Raw genomic sequence first — 23442 nt, 5'->3', positions numbered from 1 at the left:
TCTGCCCTAGTTGCTGAGGGTCGGTAGCCCACCTTTTTGGTTCCCCTCACCTTGTGATCCGACGAGCCTCCAGGTGGCTGGGAGAATCCCTCCTACGTTTCCTCATGGGGGAGTAAGACCGCCGCCTCCTCCGTTCCCGTTCCCGAGGGGTCTCCTTTTCACTGGGTCCATACTTGTGGTCTCGTTCTCTGTCTCTGGAAGGTGGTAGGGATGAATCATGGGAGAAATGGTTATGGCTAGGTACAGCTGCTGTGGATGCTCAGACCTGGCCCCTCATCCCTCACACCCTTGGCTCTTTCTGTGAGGAAAATGGTTCTTTGTGGGTTCCGACTTAGTTGCTGTGTGATCTTGGATAAGTCACGTTTGCTTCTCAGGGCTTCAGTGTTTATTTCCTTTTCCATGGGTATGAGGGAAGCCACAGTAATAACAGAATATGTGTACAGGAGAGTATCCCTAAAGGCTAGTTAGTTTAAAATACCCTTGACTTTGGGTCAAGGCACCTGTATATTTCCAAGCAAATTAGAATGGAAAAGTACTTTGTTTTTTAATGACCTAGTTTCATACAAATTTATTGTATCTTTTATGGGCTTGGGGTGGTATCTGACTGAGCAAATGAAAAGTTTTACACAGGCTTTCCCTAGCTTACTATGAAACAAACTTATGAAATATGGGACTGGTCTAGGACTGGGTGGAAGAAACTGAGAACTAGGTTATCAAAAGCCTTTTACCCTTTCTTCACGGAAAAAGAATTAAAAACTAACTAATATTTATTTAACGAGAGGGACTGTCTTTTACCATTTTTGGTAACCTGGCACATAGTAGGTATTTGCTGATTGTTGATATAGCACCTACTATGTAAGCACATGTCAATTATCATCTGAGTTGATACTCCGGGAGGTAAGTGCTATTATTAGCCCTATTTCATAAACAAGGAAACTGAGGCAGACAGGTGAAGTGATTTGTCCTGATCACATAGCTAGACAGTATCTGAGGTTGAATTTGGACTCAGGTCCAGAGCTCTACTCGCTTTGCTATTTATCTGTCCCAAGGGAGCAACATGGAGAGATTTCCTTCTGGTTCCACAGCAAGAAGCTTGCAACAAGTACCTGCTAGGGCTATACCGGGTGTAACTGGGACTCCGTCGGGGCCGGGGACTTCTGCTTACTGGGCTTAGTTTGCCAGATGTGGATGAGTAGCTGGGAGACCGAGTGTAGGACCTGCATAAGGAGAAACAGTCTGTCTGATGGTCCTGTTGGAATTGGCACTCAGTATTCCCTTAACCCACAGAGGAAAAATCAGCCCCATAATCCAGATGAGATGGAGGAGAAAGAATGAGTGCCAGCCTGGAAGAATGGGTAAAGAGACTCTAATTATATGACATCCCTTCACATACTCTACATTATAGAAAACTTGCCTCTGTGGCATTCAATCTCCAGGCTGCCTGTTCCCCTTTTCTGGACCTCTCTCTCTCCTCATCCAGAACTCTTGGAATCACTACTTCCCTACAAGGCTCAACTCAAGTTCCATCTCCTAAGATCGAATCCCCAAACATCTATTAAATGGTAATAGATTTATTTATTAATCTATTATTAGGTATTTGCGAAAGTAAAAAGATTTTATTTACTTTACTCTTAGGGAATTTACATTTTCATGAGGAGGAGGCATATTATATATATATATATATATATATATATATATATATATATATATATATGTCTCTCTCTCTCTCTCTCTCTCTCTCTCTCTCTATATATATATATATATATATATATATATATATAACACACACACACACACACACACACACACAATAATCGAAAGGCAACTTTGGGATCAAGGACCATTGTGGGCCCTGGAGGTTTGAGGAAGGAAGAAGAAAGAGCCCCATCAAAAAGTCTTTATCGATTTAGTATCAATTTTTATATTACTTATCTGAGGACATGTCTCCCCTGATAGACTATAATCTCCTTGAAGGCAGGGATTGTTTCTCTTTTGTCCTTGTGTCTCTCCAGTGCCTAGCAGGGTGCCCAGCACATAGTATGTGTTTATCAGAAGTGGAAGGGAAGGGAATATTTACACAACCCCTATTATATTCTAGACTCTGTGCTAAGTACTTTATAAATGTGATCTCATTCAAATCTCACAACAACCCTGTAAATTAATCCCCACTTGACAGTTGAGGAAACTGAGGGAAACAGAGTTTGAACTTCCTGAGATGAATTCAGGAAGACCTTGAGTTCAAATTCGACCTCATAGACTTATTATGTAATCCTAGGCAAGTTACTTTGTCTTTGTCTCAATTTCCTCATCTGGAAAATAAGGATGATAATAAGAGCACTCTAACTCCCAGGGTGATTGTGAGGAACAAATGAAATGATAACTGTGAAGAGTTTTAGCACCACATCTGACACATAGCCAACACCATATAAATGGTAGCTATTATTGGCAATATTAGAGCAATTTTCCCAGTTTAAAGAATAAAGGGAAGACCATACTCAAGAAAGGCAAAGGGTGAGTGTGAGGGGGAGCAGTTGGAAGTGATCATCTGTAAGATCTCTTGTAGTAAAAATCTATCATTTCTGTCAGAGAGGTAGCTTTCAGTGGAGAAGTGTTTGGAGGTGGGTGTTGGAAGATGAGCTTGGATTAGAAGGAAGGCTGGATTCAGGCTCTGAGAGTCCCTCTAATACTGAGATGATTATTAAAATTAAAATGATTAATATAATTATTCTTAATTAAATGGGGGAAATAATGTTATTCAAATAATTACTTATATATTCACTATTAATAATATTTATAAGAATATTTTCTTCTTCATCATCATTGTCATTATCTTCCTTGGAAAAACTGAAATAAAAATTCCCCCTTTCTGCTTTTCCACCAGTATTTATAATTTCCTTCTGCTGCTTTTTAAGAAACTTGAACCTTCATCTTGAAGTATGTGTGTGGTTGGGAGTGGGATGGGGATGGGAATCAACATAGCTTCTTCTGCGCCATGTCCTAGGGATCATTTGTATTCTCCAGAATTATCAATTTGGAGGACCTTGAAGTCCATCCAAATCCAACCTCTCAGTAGTTTTATAGAGACATTATATTTTGACATCAATCATTTCTGGACTATTCCCAAGCCCATCCAGTTTTTTTCTAATTGATAGAACCCTACTTTTTTTTTCCCTAAAAGAAAGATAATCAAAAATCTTAAAGCACCCTTTCTCCCTGCCCCTGGCCCAGTGCAGAGACTGCTTTTCAAGTAATACATACAACATTTTCTTCTAGTCGTCCCTTGCTATCTGTGGAGTAAATTATCATTTAATAATCATAATAGTAATAATATAATATGATATGATATGATATAGTGTGATACAATGTAATATAATGTGATATGTGATACACAATATTGTAAAGTGATGACAAATATATTATAATGTTATATTGTATATATATGTAATATGTTAATATATCAATATAGCAATGCAATATTAATGTAATATAACACATATAATATAATATATATGGATGTATATGTATTATATATATGTATATATAACATTATCTTTAAAGTTTGCAAACGGCTTAATAATTATTGTCTCATTTGAATCTCACAACAACCCTGGGAGGTAGGGGCTATTATAATCCCCATTTTACAGATGAAGAAAATGAGGAAGACCTAGGTGGGAAGTCCAGGCTCATATAACTAGTAAATGATCAAATGGTGATTTGAACTCCACATTTCCTGACTTCAGACCCAGCACTGTAATCTGTGAAATGAGACCATGTACTCCACAATCTCTGCAATTCTTCTAGCTCTGTATTTAGAAGCCTGAGACTAAATTTCTTCTTTATTTTAATTTTATTTTTTATTATAGTTTCTTATTTATAAAACATATGCCTGGGTAATTTTTCAACATAGACCCTTGCAAAACTTTCTGTTCCCACTTTTCTCCTCCTTTCCCCCACCCCCTCCCCTAGATGGCAGGTAGTCCCATACATGTTAAATATGTTAAAATATATGTTAAATACAATATATGTATACATATTTATACAGTTATCTAAGACTAAATTTCTAATTTTCCTCTAAGTCTAGACATATAATCTATGATTCCATGGTTTGGGCGGCCCAAGAAAATGATTTGGAATTACCTTTGTCTGTACTAGTGAAGTTGACCGCCCTCAGCCCCCAGCCCCAATAGTCCAGGGAGTATTCAGGGAAAAGAGCATTTCTGTGCTCTCGTCCCAATAGACAGGCTCAGAATTTGAGAAGGGATTTACTGACCTCTTCCCTGAGGAGCTTGAGCGGCTTCGGGTGTACCTGGGGGAGGCTCCCCTGTGATTCGGTGATGGGGACGAGTGGCTGGAAGCAGGGGAAGACCTGGCAGGACTGCTGTAAGAGCTAGCCCGGGAGCATGCTCTCAGTGGGGAGGTCCGAGCTGGTGAGGGGACAGGACTCAGTTTCTTTGCTTCTGAGCAGCCAAGGCATGGTGACTGGAATCCTCTGAAGATGTGGAGAGTCAGAAAACCCAGGTCGAACAAGCCTGAAATTCCGATTTCAAATAAGCTGACGATTGAACTCCTGAGGACAAGGATAACACATATCTGTCATCTCCCTCTCTATTCTCCTTCCTTCCTTTCCTTTTTCTTCCTTCCTTCCTCCTTCCTTCCCTCCCTCTCCTTCCTCCTCTCCTGTTCTCCTCCTTCCTTTCTTTCTTTTTCCTTCCTTCTCCCTCCCCTCTTTTCTTCCTTTTCATTCTTTCCCTTCCTCCTTCTATTCATCTCTTCCTCTTTTCCCTTCTCTCCTTTCCTTCCTTTCCTCTCCCCTTTCCTTTCCCCTTTTTTTCCTTTTCCCCCTTTTTCCTTCCTTTTTGCCCTTTCCCTTTGCCGGCACAGCTGGATGGCTTTCTGAGGTAGAATTTAATTTGAAAGTCTGACCTGGGGGCTCCATTTTTAAAGGAAAAAAAGATTCTCCAAAGTTTCGCTTTCTTGAGAAGAAACCGTTGGGTTTGAGGAATCGAACTGGGGCCCTTTTTCAGGTTTGAGAAAACGGGCTTTCCAATTGCCAATGCGCCCAAGCCTCTGCCTGGGCTGCCTTGGTCCTGGGCCTGGGGCTGAAGGGAGGCTGGTCCTTGCAGAGGGCGGGGAGGAAGTGTCGTTTCCTGAGTCATATTCCTGGGACCCTCCTCGGGGAGCCGCGAGATTGCTGAGCGGGCTGACTGTTTTGGTAAAGAGGTCAACGGAAGACCCCGACTGAGAAATCTGTAAGTAAAAAGATCCGTTGGGCACGGCTGAGCACTTGGACACTTGGGCTGTGTCTAATCAAACCAAGAAATGTTACCTTCATGATGCACTGTAACAAAAGGAAAGAAAGAGAGAAGAGAAGCCCAGACAAAAAAGAACATATCCCTGAAAGAAAACCACAGAAAGGAGACACTTGTTTTCCCCCTGATATGGAAACTGGAAGTTTGGAAATATCATGCACAGATCAGTAGCATGCGATCCAGACTGAACAAAAGAAAAAAAAAAAAAAAAGGATTTTTTTTTCTAATAAATTAACTCAAACAAAAGGAAGGAAACTAAATAGAGAGGGAATGCAGCATCCCTCAAGGCAATCTAAATTAAAAAAAAAAAAAGATGGGGGTGGGTGAGTAGGGGATTGGGAAAGGAAAAAAAAACAGAAAATATCAGGGATATATGGACTTAAAAATATTTTCTTTTGGGAAAAAAGATAAACCCAAAACTTTAAAGTCTGAACCAAATTCTCAGTGAATTTGACTTTTTTTCTAAAGAAAGATACTCATTTCCTGAGTAGAACATGGAACAAACATCACACAAAAAGAAAAAGAAAAAAAGAAAAAAATAATAAAAAAAGATGTCAAGTATAAAGGAAAACTTGCAAACCAACTTATTTAGTACCTTTCAACTAAGGGGAAAAAGAAAACAAAAACAAAATAAAAAGAACAGAAAAAAAAAGAAAGTGAAATCCTCAGCTGAAAAAATAAAAAAAAAGTCTATACAGAGATTTCTGTGTGTGTGTGTGTGTTTTTCCCCCTGGAGAAGGTAGCTAAAGCTCTGGAGTGGTCTCTAATACAATCCCTAAGGTCTTAGCGGATAGCATCCACTTACCAATCAAGATTTCCTCCTTTAGTAGGTAAGGTGTAAGAAAAAGGGAAGAGCGGGGAACATCAGTCCATCATTAGAGTCTCAAATTACAAGAAAAAACATAAACCCTCTCTTCAAATCCTTACTCTCTGCTTTTTTTTTTTTAAATTTCCAGTTTCTTTTAAAATTTTAATTATTTTTAAAGCTTGCCTGTTTGCCACTGGGGATAGTCAATTCTCTTTGATTTCTCATTGGAAACCTCAAGATACCAATCTCATTAAATCAACATTTCTGTTTAAATTGGCTCATGTATACACAGGTTGAATATATATGTATATGGCATTACACACATATATATGTAGAAATAATAAGAAAAAAAATGAAACACCAGGAAGTGTAGACCTATTCCTTTAGGCTGCTGGAAAGGAAGAAAAACACTAGCATAACTGGAGTGGTTGGCCAATAGTTGGACTAGATTAGAAAGTCTTGACAGGAGATAACTAGGGGAATCCAGGAGGACTGCCATTGTTTTCACCTTTCACACCTTGAAGGCATAATCCAAATCTTTGTAGATTAAAAACAAAACAAAACAAAACTGGATCTGTGTTGTCATAGTTGACGAGAGCTCCCCATGAGGAGCTCCTACAAATCACTCTGAGGAGTAATGTTGCATTTTAAAAGCTTGGCATCCCAGTTTGGTTTCTTTTTGTGGGTCTTTACTGATCAAAGAACAAATTCAACCAACGTCAATGCCTGATTTTATCTGATTTATCTGGATACTTCAGACAAAAACAGGTTTTGTCAAATTTTTTTTTTGGTCAGAAGACACTGGTCATGGGGAGGATGACTCAGTCATGGAGTTTGAAGTGACAGTGATTATCAAGCATGAGGCTAGACAATGTCACCAAGAATTCGTAGGGATGAGATAACTTTTCAGGGTAGTTGCATGCTTCCAAGTTCATTCTGTTAGTGGTCAATGGCTTAAGTTGGCTTTGGTGGGGCAGGGGGGAGAAGAGGAAAGAGACTGGAACTCAGAGAGTGGGGGAAACACCCAGATCCCAACTGATGTGAATAATGAATCCTGTCAAGTAGTCACATATATTTGAATCCATAATATTTAAATTTATAATTATACCAAACATGGACATTGGTTCGAGCCCAATGGAAATGTGTAACATGAGTTCAAATGATGTCATTATTTCACAGGATTCATTATTTATACTCATTGGGACCTAGATGCACTTGCCTGTCTTCTTCCCGTGGAGGTGAGCTTAAAGCCCAAATGGTTGACACTTCCCGCACTGGGGTATGGAAAAATTACTGTGCTTTCATGCCCACTTCTGCATACTGAAAAAGATCAGCTTCAAACCGATCTGTGATCAAGCTGCTCTTTGTCTTTTTGGAAGGGAACATCAACAAAGCTACTCAGACTGGGTTTTCCAAGGAAGTCAGTGGCATTTTTCAAAACCAATACCTTATTCTCAATCACCTCCCCCTTTTCTCCTAACTCTGATGTCTAATTTCATAACCATAGTAATAATAATAATAATAACAATAGCTAGCACTTATACAATACCTACTATGTGCCAGGTACCATGCTAAACTCTTTAAAAATATTAACTTATATGATCCTTACAACAGCTTTGGAAGCTAGGTAGTGTTATTACCCCAATTTTACAGATGAAGAAACTAAAGCAGACAGAGGATAAGTGACTTTCCGGAGTTAACAAGTATCTGAGACTAGATCTGAACTCAAGTCTTCTTGCCTCCAGGTCCAGTGCTCTAACCACTTCACCTCCTAACGACCTATGATGTTGTAAAGGGGATTCTTTGGGGATAGCTGCTGAGGTGCCTTCTGGCTCTGAGGCTCTGAGAAGACCTCCCAGGAGAGCTGTGGGCATTGGAAGAGGAATAGAGAGGTCAATTAATCCAGGAGCCTGGAGAAGAGAGGAGGAGGTTATCTTGGGAATAGTTGCCAACATAGGGAAGGCTCAATGTGTCCAATCTGTGGGTTCTCTCTGCCTGGTCCTCCAGGATAACCCATGTTGTCATTCCTCTGATTCCTATATTAAATTTTACACACTCCACATAGATGTTACAGAATTCTGGCCAGATAGCTGGAAGGGACCTCAACAATCACCCAACTGCATCCCTCAATGAGAATCCACTTTCCAATATCCATGGCAAATAATAATTTTATCTCAGCCTGAAGATGTCAAGGGAGGGGAACCTAATATCTTCCATGGAAATCCAAAACACTTGGATAGCTCTGTTAGGAAGCTCTTTCTTTCATCAAATTTAAATTTTCTTCCTTGTGACTTCCACCTACTGGCTTATAATTCTGTGTGCTGGAATAAAGCTGGACAAATCTAATCCTGTTCCACAAGACAGCCCAATTATTTAGAGGTAACTAATCTTCTCCCCTCTTCTCCAGTCTGGATATCCCCAATTCCTTCAATGGTGTTTTCATGAACTCATTCATTTGTTATCTTGCTCACTCTTCTCAGATGCTCTGCAGCTCATCAGTGTCCTTTCTAAGAGATAAATCATCCTTCCACTCATTCCCTTTTACCTTGTTATATCTAATGGGTGTCCATAGTAGATGGGTTAGAACTTCTATATATTATAGGGAATGTAGAGGTGTCCCTTCTCGACCTCCCCCAACATGACTAAAAACAAAGCAGATAATATGAAGGAACATGTACTCTGTTTCCCCTGCAATCTCACCCCCAAGATGTCTTGCTAGAATAAAATACTTCCATGCTACAGAGAAACTAAATGGTTCGTAAAAATACATAGATTTTTGTTGTTATTCAGTCACGTGGGACTCTTTGGAACTCCATTTAGGATTTTATTTGCAATTATACTGCAGTAATTTGCCATTTCCCTCTCCACTTCATTTTACAGATGAATAAACTGAGGCAAATAGGATTAAATGTGCCCAGGGTCACATATCTAGTCTCCAAAGTCAGACAAACTCAGAAATATGAGTCTTCCTGACTCCAAGCCAAGTGTTCTGTCCACTGTATCACCTTGCTGTCCAAACAAAACTCCATTATCCAAAAAGAGGGGCTAGGATCTTCTTCTATCAATGTAGATTATTAGCCATTGTACAATTTATAGTCTTACAGCCTCCTCTGAGCACTGAGAGGTTAAATGCCCTGTCTAAGATCCTACTGCTTGGATCCACATTATCCCAACTCAGAGACTGATGCTTTATCTTTCCTGCTAAGTCCCTTAGAGCCAGGATTCCTTGCCCTCCCCCTTTTGTCTCCCCTTTTGCCTTCTTCCAGCATTCTGGTACTTGAAACCATCCACCGTGTCTGTTTCTCCTAATCTATAAGCTGTTGCCACAATTTCTTTTGGGAGTGGAGAGGTCCAGATCTTAAATAAATGTATATCAGTGACTAAGTGGGACCTCAGAGCACAGATTTAATGCTGTCCTATTCCCCCTTCCCCCAGCTGTTATTGCCTCTTTATCCAAATTACCTTGTATTTATTTTGTACACATGCTATCTGTTCTTAGATGTGTGTATCTTGACTCCCTCAGTAGAATTTAAGCTGCTTGAAGACAGGTATTCTTGCATTTCCGTAGATCTCCCTTTCCTCATTTATGAAATGAGGGGTTGGATTAATTGGTCTCTGAGGAAGTTCCTTCCAGCTCCCAAACTCTCTTCCTATAATCTGGGTTCCTATCCCACTTTATTGCCTGCGTGATCTTGAGCAAGCCATTAGATTAGTCTAAAATTCAATTTCCTCATCTATAAAACAAGAGGTTTTAATTCACTGGCCTCTGAGGTCCCTTTTACCTTTAGATCTATGGAGCCTAATTATCCCCATTTGACAGATGAGGAAGTTGATTAATTGACTTTGATGATAATGATTGGTTAAGTGACTTTATGAAAGTCACAGAATGTCTGAGACAAGATTTGAACTTGAGTCTTTGTGATACTGAGTCCCAATACTCTCTCCACAATGTCACCTGGATCCAAAGAGAGTTCATCATAGGATCTGGGTCAAAAGGGACCTCACAGGACATGTGAACAAGAATTTTTTCTATATCCACAGCCCTTTCCCTCTTCCCAGTTTAGACCCTTGTCACCTCTCCCATAGAAAATAGAAATAATCTTCTATGATTCTATCTGATAACACTACTTCATTAACTCCATACAATAACAACATTTCACAAGATTGTAGGAAGGAAAACACTTCGTAATTCTTAAATCAGTATAGAAATGTATTAATGTTATTTGATAATCAGATTATTATTTGATAATAATTTATAATTGTTCATAAAAAACAATGTCAACTGAACAGTTATAAGATCTGGAAGGAGCCTTAGGGATCAAATAGTCAAACAATCTCATTTTTAAAATGAAGAAACTGAGACTTAAGTAATAATGACTTGTCTATGTTAAGTCAAAAGAATCAGGAAAGGAATAAGTAACTATATACTGTCTACTATGTGTCATGCATCGTGCTAAACATTTAACAAATATTATCTTCTTTGATCTTCACAACAACCTTGTAAGGTAGGGGCTATGATTATCCCCATTTTGTGGCTGAGGAAACTGAGGCAGATAGAAGTGAATTGACTTGTCCAGGATTCCACAGATAGTATCTGATTTCAGATTTGAACTCAGGTCTTCCTGACTCAGACCTATCACTCTATTCACTGTACCACCAGTTACCTCTAAATCAAAATGTCTAAACTTCCTGGAGTCTGAAATTTTCTATTCTTTCATTAAAGCTATCCAGGAACAGTGACTCCATGATGTCCCTCTCTCCCATGCTTTATCTTCTCAGTGAAGCTACATTAATGATGTGAAGCCCTGAGAGTCAGGAGATTGGGCTATCATGGTCCTGGTTCTTCATAGATTAGCTGTGTGGCCTTGAACAGGACATTTTCCTTCTCTGGTTCTCAGTGCCCTTCTCAATTTAATGATATTTCTAATGTCCTTTTTAGTCCTGAGATTTTATGATTCTAATAACCAGTGAGAATGAATGAGGATCTCGGGATGTTTCCACTGCCAGGGGTTAGATTTAGGATGGGAGAATAAAGTAGACAAAACTCCATGTCATCTTAAAGAATTATAGAATCTTTCAGTTGGGAGTGATCCCATAGTTCATCTGGTACAGATGGACTCGAACAAAAATGTGTTCTCCAACAACTGTAGCAAGGGGTAACCCAACTCTTGTTTGGAGCACACTTTAGCTTAGCCCAATGTCTAGTGCACAGTAAGTGCTTAATAAATGTTCTATCTCTACCCATACAGCCCTCTCTTTATCCGTTATCTCTCTAATATTCATCTATCTACCTAGCATCTCCCTCCCTCCCTCTCTGCCATTCTTTCTCTCTATATATATGGATATATACATATATATAATCTCTCTTTCCATCCATCTAAATCTATTTGCCTTTTCTACCTATTTATCCACCATCTCTTTATTCATCCTGCTCTTATATATGTTTATCTATCCATCACCTTTCTAATATATTTACCTATCATCTATATATGTATATATGTATCATCTCTTTATCCATTCATTTACCTTTCCCTATTTACCTATCTATTCATCATCTCTATTCATCCATCATGTATCTAACCATTCTCTCTCTTCCTCCTTCCTTCTCTTTCTTTCTCTCTCTGTCTTTCTCTCTTCCTTCCTCCTTCTCTCTTTCCCTCCCTCCCTCTCTCCCTCCAATCTTCTTCTTCTTTTTCCTTCCTTCCTTCCTTCCTTCCTTCCTTCCTTCCTTCCTTCCTTCCTTCCTTCCTTCCTTCCTTCCTATCTATCTATCTATATTTCTGATTATCTATTTATTATCCATCTGTTTACCTTCTAAAGCAGGCCATTCCTCTTTGACATATCTCTAGTTAGAAAATTGTTTCTTATATTAAACCTAAATCTAACTCTTTGCAACACTACCCTAACACTCCTACTTATAACCTCTGGGCACAAATAAAACATGGTTTCTATACAAACAAAATCTCAGGAACCATCTAGTCCAAATTTCCTGAACAAGAGTCTTCTCTATGATACACACAAGTGTACATCCAGTCTTTGCTTAAAGACATCTAACAAGAGTAAAATCTTTGCCTCCCAAGGAAGTTCTCACCACTTTGGCAGTTTGTTTTTTTCTGCTATCAAGTTTTTTTTGGTAACTTCTCATTCTATCTATTCTAGCTTCTAGGATCGAGCAGAATACACCTTATCGCCTTTATGTAACAGCTCTTCAGATACTTGGAGAAAACAATGGTATTCACATTAAGTTTTCTCTTCTCCAAGCTAAGCAACTCCCAGTTCCTTCAACCAATCATTACATAGTAAGATCTCGAGATCTTTCACTATCTTCATCGCCCTCTGGATAATCTCCAGCTTATCAATATCTTTCATCAAATATGAACATGATATTCCAGAATAGCCTGACCAGGACAGACTACAAAGGGTTTATACATTTCCTTATTCCTGGATCCCATGCCTCTACCACTGCATTACCCAGAAAACAAAATTCTCACTACCAAAGGCTTTGGCATTGTCAGATACTTCAACACCAGAAGAATATGGGGTTCTATCTGAGGAAATTACATTAAAGAATGAAGCATTACCAACTGTTTTCCTGCTGTGCCCTAAGAACCATGGGGACTTTTCCATCTGACTTTCAGCTGAAGTTTTCTCTCTCTGCCGTTATTGGAATAGGGGTTCCTTTGAAGCAGGGATTGTTTCTACATTTCTTGTTGTACCCTCAGTGCTTGGGACAGTCCTTGGAACATAAGTACTACTTAATGCTTTTCATTCATTCATTCATTTTCTTTCTTGGCTGCCATATCATATACTTCCTCTTTCTATTAACCCTGAAATCTTTCTCCCTTTGTCCTTTTGCCTTTTATTCAGTGAGCTTGAGTTTCTGGCAGCAGGGATCAATTAGTTAACCAATAAGCATTAATTAAAAACTTTCTAAGCATATATTAAGACTCTAGGCTAGGTGCTAGAGATATAAAGACAAAAATGAAACAGTTCTACCCTCAAGGAGCTTGTGTTCTATTGGGAGTATCACCAAGTTTACCTATATCCACATAACATAAAAACAAAATAAAAGAGATGATTGTTACATAGTGGATAAAATGCTACTTGGATTTGAACCTTTATTTGACCCTTATTATTAAATCTATATATGACCCTAATCTACAAGGGTGTGGGACTAGAGCTTCAAGTGCTATGCTATCTATGATGTCATGATAGGACATACCAAGTAAGGGGAGATGACTAGCATTGGGGAGAAGTAAGTATCAAGGAAAACCTTGTGTAGTACTTGAACTGAGCTTTCAATAATAAATTTGGGCTGTCCAAAGCCCTCACAACTGAAGGGGGGCAGACTGATTGAACCTTTTCTTTGGAAGGTAGGGGATATAATAAAAGTCTCATTCATTCTCTAATACCATTCCTAGATCATCTCTCATAAAGAACAAGAAATCTAGGTATTAGAGAGGAAATAAAGTATCTCTCCAGATGGAGAGATACCCATTATCAATAGAAAACCCTTCCAACAACTGAATGTGCCATTTGTAGATATAAGATAGAGCTGTTTTCTAGAATTTCTAACAATCCCTTCCTTCATACTCCACCAAACACTCTAGGGAGGCTCTGTCTATGCCCTCCTTTTCTCTGCACATAACTCTCCAGACATAGACTCCACAGCATGCTAGAGCTGGTGCTCAAGATGCAAGCCATGGATTGCTTTACATCTACTGACTATTGAAGTCTTCCCTATTACACTGTCCTAATCTTCACTTTGGGGAAAAAAGGCTGTTCAGAATTCTTTTTAGAGTTCTTTGATTCTGCCTATCCCTTTTTTAATGTGCTAATTACTCTCTAGCTCTACTCTCATATCTTCTCTGGATTATGTAAACTTATGAGATCAGTGGCAGTAGAAAGATAGAGAAGACAAATGAGAATATCTCAGGGAGATGTTCACTTCTGAATAATCCATGATCAATAAAAGCACATTTATGGGGCCTTGGTCCTATCTCTAACCCAGCTCCATCACTGCTCAGTTATTTTGCTTTCCCCCCTTCTCTTCTTTTACTTTTGCATTTATATTTTATCCAGAGCTTCTACCAAGTCATGTAACTGAATAGAGAGCTGCATGGTATGGTGGGGAAAATAATTTAGAGTTAGAGATCATGAGATCTACTTACTAGCGATGGAACTGTGGGCAAATTACTAATCCACATTGGGGCTCAGTTTCCTCACCTGTCAAAATGAGATTGATGTAAATGAACTTCAGGGGTCCTAGGGTCCAAATTTTGACCATGTCCTCTCTGGACCTCAGTTTCCTCCTCTCTAAAATGAGGAGATTGGATGAGATAATCCCTAACATTCAGCTTTAAATCTGTCACATAGTGAAAGAAAATTGAACTTTGAGTCAGTGGACTTGGGTTCAAATACTACCCCTGTGATTCACCTATTTGAGCAACTCTGCTGCCTCATTTTTACAATGGGTTAGATGGCTTTGAGGCCCACTGTAGCTCTAAATCTGTGTTCTCATTATCTCATGAGTCTCTCTGGAGATACAGAAATTGGGCCCTGATCTGAACCCTGGATAGTGTCAAACTGATCTAATGCCATTGCATATGATCTTCTGAACTCTGGAAGCTGTCTTTTAGAAATATACACTTTACTGAATTGAAACGCTTAAATATAAGTGTATATTTAGAAACAGATAATTTAGAAATATCTCATCCTTTACCTACTGTATTTTTTCCCTTGGTTTTGACCAAGGAAGGGGCCAGTGCTGTTAATGAATCTGAAAGGCTCAGCAGATGCTGAGAAGCTTTTGCAAACCTTTTCTATCTAAATAGTTTCTAATTGCCACGGCTTTTTTTTTTTTTTTAAAGCAAAAACACCATCACGACTCTGAAAAACCTGCTCAGTTTTGCAAAGCACCTTTCCTATTTTAGCTCATTTAATACTCACAATGACCCTATAGGGGATTTACTTATATATTCTTCATATATAATATTCTACTTGCCAGCTGTGTGGCTTTGCCCAGGCTGCGCCTTCTCCCCTGTATTGTTCTCCTTCTTTAGCCTCCATGGAGGCTCCTGGAATCCCTCACTCCATTCAAGGTTTTTGTCAAGTATGATCTCTTCTCTGAAGCTCTTCTGATTATCCAGTTGTGATTATCCCCTTGAAATAATTTTGCTGTTATAATGTGTATTTGTGCACTATATCATAGTATCTTTGTTAGTTAGAAGGTATATATGTATATGATGTTATATATCTTTTATATTTTAAATGTGTATGATTACATGTATATTATGTATACTGTCATAATATGTATACTTTGCAGTTATAATGTGTATATGTATATTATCCACATGTATACTATTGTAATATATATATATAGTGATACTATGTATACACATATTATCCATATTTATATTGTTATAATATGTAAGCTTTGCAGTTATAGTATGTATACATATATTATCCATATGTATGTTCTCATAAGATGTATGCTTTGAAGTTATAATGTATACATTATATATAATATATACAAATATATAGAATGCATATATACTATACTATCATAATATGTAGATTTTGGAGTTATAACATGAGTTATATGTGTATCAGGTATAACTATATCATATATGTTCTGTGGTTAAAAATGCATTTATGTTAAGGGTATACATGTATACTATGCAATAATCATCATGTTTGCCATAGAATGTTACATGTGTATTTCATATATGTATATTGTTAAACTGTGTATATAATTTGCATTTATAAAGCATTTATTTTTCATTGACTTACTTGAGACAATACATTTTCTCCTCCCTAACCCAGTAGAATGTAAGCTCCTCAAGAACAGAGACTTTTTTTTTTGTTTATGTCATCATATCTTTGTCATTTAACAGAGGACCCGGCAAGAATGGAGGGATTGATAAATGTTCCTTGAGCTGAATAATAACTTGATTTTACAGATGAGGAAATTGAGGCTCAGAAAAGTGAAGTGATTTGCCTAGAGTCATATGTGCAATTTTCCTAATTAAGAGGAGAATGGCCATTGAGAAATCCAATTTATTTGGTATCCTTCCTCCCCCTCCTCCCCTTTCCACCCCCATTAAGCATTCTGTTAGTTTTTTTTTCCTCATGTTAGTTTTTTTCTCTCTCAGCGTCTGCTTCATCTCTTCTGTCCTTAATGCTCTGGTGTTAACACAGAACGTTTTTTAATAAGTAATTAAATACCCGCTATGAACTCCAGTTCCCTCAATTTTCACAGGGAGTCTCTTTGAGCCCTCGGGGAAAGCCTGTGTGGTTATTTATTGTTTTTGTTTCAAATCATTATTTAATCAAGAATGGGGGAAAAAGGCAACCTCTCACTTACACTTCAAAATTTAATTTCAACCGAATCCCAAGATCGAGAGGCAGCCAGACCTAATAGGTTACAAAAATACAATCAGGAAGAGAATTCCAATTAAATTGAACAAGGCCATTTACTGGGCTTCAAATGGCCCCTTGGAGAGATATGGCTATAAATCCCCCCCACCCTGCCATATGGGGAATAGAACATTCTCTTGTGAGCAGAGCTGTATGGCTTGGCTTTTTAGCTGGAAGGATTGCTCTCAGATCTTTTGTGAGTTCTCATTTCTAAGGGACATTAGGTTTATTCTCTTTGCTGCTTTTCATCTCCCCTTGTAGGATAATATTGAAGATCAATGAAGACTTGATGTCACTGACCCCTGTACAAACTCTAGTATTCACTGGAGGGCTGATAGTGTAAGAAGACTGTGAAGATCATTGAGAGGAGAGAGAAGGAGGTAGGGGAGGAGAGCAAAGGCCTGTAGGATGACTATAAGGCATAATGGTGGAACTCTGTGCAGACTCCATGAATAATTTGCCAATAGAACACTCAGGCTTGAAGTCTATTAATGGAACCAATAAATGCACATCTGGGTGTGGGAAAAGAAATATTTTCTGGATAAAATCCAGACTTCTTGAGGGCAGGGACCATATCATTTTTGTCTTCATATCTGCAGTATCCGATACAGTGCATGGCACTGTGCCGATTACATTACCGATTACAGTACCGATAAGCAGGTATTAAGTGCCTACTGTATGCCAAGCCCTGGGGGACACACATAGAAAAACCCCACCAGAACGATCCTTGCTCTGAGGGAGCTCATTTTCTAATATGAAGAGTAGAGGTTTCAACTACAGACAAGATACAGAAGCTTAGGTGCAATCTTCTTGAATTTCCCTTGAGGAAGAATCCATATCGGTTTCTAAAGTTGGCTCATTTGACAGGGCCAAAGATTTTGATGGGAAGAACTTTCTTTTTCAGGACTTTAGGAGCCATGGCTGCCAAGGAGGAGTGTGTGTGTGTGTGTGTGTGTGTGTGTGTGTGTGTGTGTGATGGGCAAGGCAATCGTGAGAATCAAATGAGATAATATATTTAGAATGTTCTGTAAACCTTAAAGGCCACAGAAATACAAGCTATGTAAATAAACATTAATGCAATGATTAGCACAGTCCCTGGTACCTAGTAGGCACTTAATAAATGTTTATTGAATCAAACTGGATTGAATAGTGCAGTGGTGTCAAACTCCCTTAGAAACAGGTTACATATGATCTTGGAAAATAAATGTCATCTATGATGTAGTTTTATTTCCTTTGTTAAACATTAGCCAGTTACATTTTAATCTGATTGAGGAGGACTACAAGTCTCCCAGCTCTGCTTTGGGGGATATACAGATAGTTATAGAGCTGAGTTCAAGTCGTACCTCTGCTATTCATTAGCTATATGACCTTGGAAAAGTCAATACATCTCCCTGGGCCTCAAGTTTCTTTGTCTGTAAAATGGATGATTTTAACAAAACCTTACTTTCTCTCCAGGCTGTTGAGAAGATCAAAAGAGATAATATATGTTCAGCACTTCAGAAACCTGAAAGCATCATATAAATTTTATTGATAATTATTATTATTTACTGTTATTATTCTTGTATTCCCCCATCTCCTAGTATAGTGCATTATAAATAATAGGTGTTTTTGCCTGATTTTCATGAGGGAAAAGGGCTGGCTTAAGGCATAGGGAAGTGGAGTGGAGGGGAGTATAGGTATATATAAACATACATGCATACACACATATATAAAAGTATGTACGTATATTTATTTATCTATTTGTTTGTTTGTTTCTTTATACACTATCAACTTTGGGAATCCTGCCTTTCATTTTCCATTCTCCAAATCATTCCCTCCCCCTTCCTATCTCTATCTCCCAGGCTCCCTTGGTTTCCCAGAATCCTGTTGTCCTGCCTGCCTGATCATGCCCTGTCCACATCACTTGGATTTTGCCCTAGACCTAAAGGAAGACTCAAGTTACCTTGGCTCTCTGCCTAGTATTTAAATAAGACACAAGCCTGAGTTTGCATATTCATATATGCAAATGAACCCCCACTTGATTTAGTGGTCCTGTCCTTGATTTTTTAAGGGCTGTGCATCTCTTACTGCTCCAGCAGGGTGTTGAAGGAGTCTGATTTTGCCATTTAAAAATGACAGATTGGAAAATACCAGCTCAGTAGGGAGGGCTGGAGGCAACGGTACAATCACTAAAGCTGTCTGATCTCTCCTTTTTCTAACTTAGCAGCTTTTTCCCAACCTTGTCTTTGCTGATATCAAGTATCAGCCATTGAAATGAATTTGGGATGATATAGTCCCCTGTGCAGAACATTCTGGCTCTGGATTCTGGCCCTAATTCTGTTGTTGACTAGCTTTTGTGAGTTTGGGAAAACCATTTCCTGATGGCATAGGGGTGGGGGGAGAAGTTGCATGGATTTGGGGAGTCCCAAAACTGGAATTTCGATCCAGTGTCTTCCATATACTCCATGTGTGACCTTGGGCATGCGCTTCACCAATTCAAGCCTCAGTTCCCTTATTTGTAAAATGAGGGCAATTTTAAATAAATGATCTCTGGAGTTCTCTCCACTTTCAAATTCTATATTTCTCTTTAAGCCTCAGTTTCTTTCTGTATTAAAAAAACTAAACCAAACCAATCTACGATTGGATCTTCTCAGAAAAGTCAGGGATTGCTAAGAAGAATATCTGCATTAACAGAAAAAGGTTGCTACATTGGGTAGATTTGGTTGACCTTTCCCTGTCCCATCCACTGTTATTGCAAAGATGGGTTCAAAACTGGGACCAAGGTGCAATAGGCTATTTCTAGAAATCATTATGGCATAAAAATTTAATTATTAATAAAATTTTTCTTTTAAATGGCAGACCAGTCTTAGTGCCCTCTCTTGTAAGGTTTCTTATAGCTTTCAGTCATAGCACAGGGCTTTTAACCTTTTTAATTTTTATTTCATTTTATTTTTTGTGGCCTGGAACTCTTTGTGAATCAAAGGAAGTCTGGAGGCTCCTTTTCAGAATCATATTTTTTAATGTATAAAGTTAAATGCATAGGATTACAAAGAGAACAAAATATTCAGTTATTGAGATAAAAAAATAAAATGTATAAAATCCCAGGTTAAGAACACATACACAATATACGTATATATGTATATTTATATGCTGGGTAAAATTTATAGAGACATATGAATACATAGACACAAATATTATAGTTTAATGCTAGGAGAAAACTTTGGAATATAAACTTCCTGAGGGCAGGTTATGGCTTCATATTTGTTTTTGTAACTCTAATTCTTAGGAAAGTGTCTGACATACTCAGCCATTTTCAACAAGATTCAAGGTAATTACAATAAACTTGGGATGGAAAATGCTAATTACATCCAGAGATAGAATTATAGAGGCTGATTGTGGATAGAAGCTTGTATTTTCACATTTTTGTTTCTTTTTTTTCCTTTCTCATAGCTTTTTCCCTCTAGACTGATTTTTCTTGCACAACATGAAAAACTTGGAAATATATTTAAAAGGATTGCATATATTTAACCTACATCAGACTGTTTCTTTCTTGGGGAGGGAGATGGTAAAGGAGGAAGGAAGAAAAATTTAGAACACCATGTTTTATAAAAATGAATCTTAAAAACTATCTTTACATGTATTTGGAAAAATAAAATATTATAAAAAATTTTTTTAAAGTGCTAGGCACACAGTAGGCACTTAATAAATGTTTAATGATTGATTGGTTGACTAGATGTCACCTTGCCCAGCTTCTTTATAGAGGAGAAAACTGAGAGTAGCTGTGACTCTAGGATCTTCATAAGATGCTGCTGGCAGGTGTGATGCTTCCTCCCTCCCTTCCCATTGCCAGCCCACGCTCCAAGATGGGAGATTCTGAGGTGAGGAATAGTCTTTTACTGTGACTAAGGGTTAAAGAGGTTAAGTTGGGTATGAATTTAAAACCCTGAGCTGTGGAAGGTGCCAACTTTGGGATGCCCAAGAAGCAATCACATTCTATGTCATTTTCTCATACATCTTAAATCAGGATTTTGCTTATTAAATTCTCCAGAGAAGCACCTTAAATATATTTTATTGATGTCCTTTGTTTTATACATCACAGCTCTTCCTTATAATGTCTCCTCCACACCCTAGATTGAATCATCCTTTATAACATAGGAACATAATTAAAACAAAGCACTCACTCCAGAAAAAAGTCACATCTTGCCACAATGGAAACCTTTTAAGGTACTAATAAAAATGTGGGTCAAGATTACACCCAAGGGACTCTATATCACAAGGCCATAGAATCCACTCTTTTTAATGCATGAGGAAACTGAGGCACAAAGAGAAGTGAGTTGTATATGGTCATACAAATAGCAAGAGTCAGATCTTTAATGTCAGACTGAGTGACCTTTTCATTACATCTCAGGACAGGATCATTACTTATAAATTTAAGATTGGAAAGGACATCCGAAGTTCCTCAATCCAGTCCCTTTATTTTTTCAGATCTGGAAACTGAGGCACAGAGGTTAAGTGCCGATCCAAAGATTTACTTAAGTATTTAGTGGCAAGGTTAGGATTTGAATTCAAGTTCTCTGAGCCCACATCCCACTGTTCCATCTAGGAATTATGAGATTATAGATTTTGATCTAGATGGGACCACCGTTCTCTTGGAGAATGCTCTCTCAAGAGAGAAAGTAATTTGTCCAAAATCATATAGATAGGTAGCACACTCTGTACCACAGAGTGTCCAAAGGCTGGAACTCTCCTCTATACAACTATTGAAAAATGGAAGGAGATATATGATATGATGTATTTAGCCTGAATTCATTTAAAATTACTTTTTCCTTTGAATTTATAAGTTGTTAAAATTCTCAGACACAGTTGCCTGGCCACCTGACTGGACAAAGGATCATTTGTCCATCTGCACAGAGGATCTCTATTCAGCAACCAATCAGTCAGTGCCATAAACTGGGGGGGGGGGGGAGAGAAGAAGGGAGTGTTTTCACAAGCACTAGTTCCAGTGTCTTGTTAGAAAATCAGGACCATGGATGACAAAATATACTATAGCAGTCCCTCTTAGAGTTACTGGGGATGACAGGGTTGCTCAGAGAAGTTTGGATCTGGAAGATGTTTGATGTAGATATAGACAGATGTGTCTATAGATCTCTTTTTATATATTTCTATCTATATAGAGATAGATAAATAAATAAATATATATATATGTGTGTGTGTGTGTGTGTGTGTAATAAAGCATCTACCTATCTATCTGTTTATCCTTTCAATTATCTATCTCTGTCAGCTTCTATTATCTATCTATCCATCCAACCATCTATCTGTCTATTTATCTACCCATCTTTTATCCATTCATCTATCTATTTTTTATCATCTCTAACTCTGTCCATCCATCTATGTAGTCTAATTGTCTGTCATCTATCTATTCATCCATTTATCTATCTGTTCTATCATCTATCCATCCATCCATCCATCCATCTATTCTATCTATCATCTATCTATCTATCTATCTATCCATCTATCTATCTATCCATCCATATATCTATTCTCTCTATCTTCTGCTCAAGGTGAGGGGCGAGGCAGAAATAGTCATAGAATTTAGTTTCAGGATTGAAATGATCCTCAGGAACTATCTAGTCTCACTATTACACAAAAATGCCCTTATAATACGCCCAGCAAGCAGCCATCTGGACTTTGCTTCAGAATCTCCAGTTACAGAGAACTCCTAGGATAGCCTATTACACTTTTAGAAAGCTCTAAACATTAGGAAGTTTTTTTCCCCTTATGTCAGACTTTATTTCTTAACAAGATCCTGTCATCATTACTAGTTTTGCCTTTTGGGATCAAGGAGAACAACTGTAATCCTTTTTCAATGAGACAGCCATTCAAATACTGCTTCCTTCCTCCCCTCTCCTGCTAAACCTTACATGAGTATTCCATTCTATATAGGTTAAATATGCTTAATTTCCTCAACATGAAGAAGCCCTTCACCATCTTAGTCACTCTCCTCTGGATGTTTTTTAGCTTATCAAAATGCTTCCTAAATTATGGCACCAAGAACTTTCAGCAGCACTCCAAGTATGTTTTTAACCAGATCAGAACACAGCAAGATCATCACCTCTTTAGTCCTGGATGCTTTAACTCTCTTAATATAATCCAATTTTGTATTCAATTTCTTGGAGACCATAAACCCATCTTTGCTCCATGTTGAGCTCGCAGCTCACTATTACCCTCAGATCTTTTTCAGGCAAACTACTATCTATCCGCATGTCCTCCATGTTCTATTTCCAAGGTTGATTTTTTTTTAACTCAAGAGCAAGACTTTCCATTTATCCCTAGCAAATGTTATCTTACCAGATTTATCTCCATGCAGTGGCTTGCTAAGACCCATTTGAATTTTTGCTCTTTTACCAATGTGTTAGCCATCCCCATTTGCCTCTGATAGACATTGTTTATACATGTAAAACCAAATCATGGGGTTATAGCAAAGAGGTCAAAATCACTCAAGTGATTTGAATTTTCTATCTGCTACCAGATGGAAATATGGGAAAGATAGAGTTCTCCTTTCATTTGGGGGAGATTCAGACCTAGATGGTCTCTTTCTGACTATAGTTAGAGTCTCCTATCAAATCTGGAAGAGACTATGGAAATAATATATTCCATTAAAAAAAAAGCTGAAGTTTTCAAAGAAGAGTGATTTGACCAAAGTCATACAACAGCCAAGTCGGAATTAGAACTTGTCTCATAAATGCCTTAAAGTGCTTTGTCCTTTTTCTCTTTATATTCCCACTCTCTAGAACACTAATTGGTACTTACTAAACATTTGTTGAATTAAACCAAATTGAACCAATCAATACTCAATGAAAATATATTAGACTCCCCCCACGGGCTAGACATTGTGCTTGGCAGTGGTGATACACAGTCAAACAACAG

The 23442-nt window shown here is 38.1% G+C and overlaps 1 protein-coding gene across 1 annotated transcript in view; it reads right to left on the bottom strand.

Annotated features, from left to right (window-relative positions):
• The window catches only part of SRRM4 (serine/arginine repetitive matrix 4), a 235220-nt gene that overhangs the window by 6298 nt on the left and 205480 nt on the right, over positions 1 to 23442 (bottom strand). The window contains exons 9-12 of the mRNA XM_031948684.1: positions 5052 to 5247; positions 4271 to 4529; positions 1107 to 1217; positions 51 to 194 (exon numbers count right to left, since the gene is read on the bottom strand). Coding sequence (XP_031804544.1) covers positions 51 to 194; positions 1107 to 1217; positions 4271 to 4529; positions 5052 to 5247 — 710 coding nt within the window. The remainder of the gene's footprint in view (positions 1 to 50; positions 195 to 1106; positions 1218 to 4270; positions 4530 to 5051; positions 5248 to 23442) is intronic.

Source organism: Sarcophilus harrisii, chromosome 1 (genome assembly GCF_902635505.1).
Source record: "Sarcophilus harrisii chromosome 1, mSarHar1.11, whole genome shotgun sequence".
In the NCBI taxonomy this organism is placed as follows: domain Eukaryota; kingdom Metazoa; phylum Chordata; class Mammalia; order Dasyuromorphia; family Dasyuridae; genus Sarcophilus; species Sarcophilus harrisii.
This window is presented reverse-complemented; position numbering and strand designations above follow the sequence as displayed.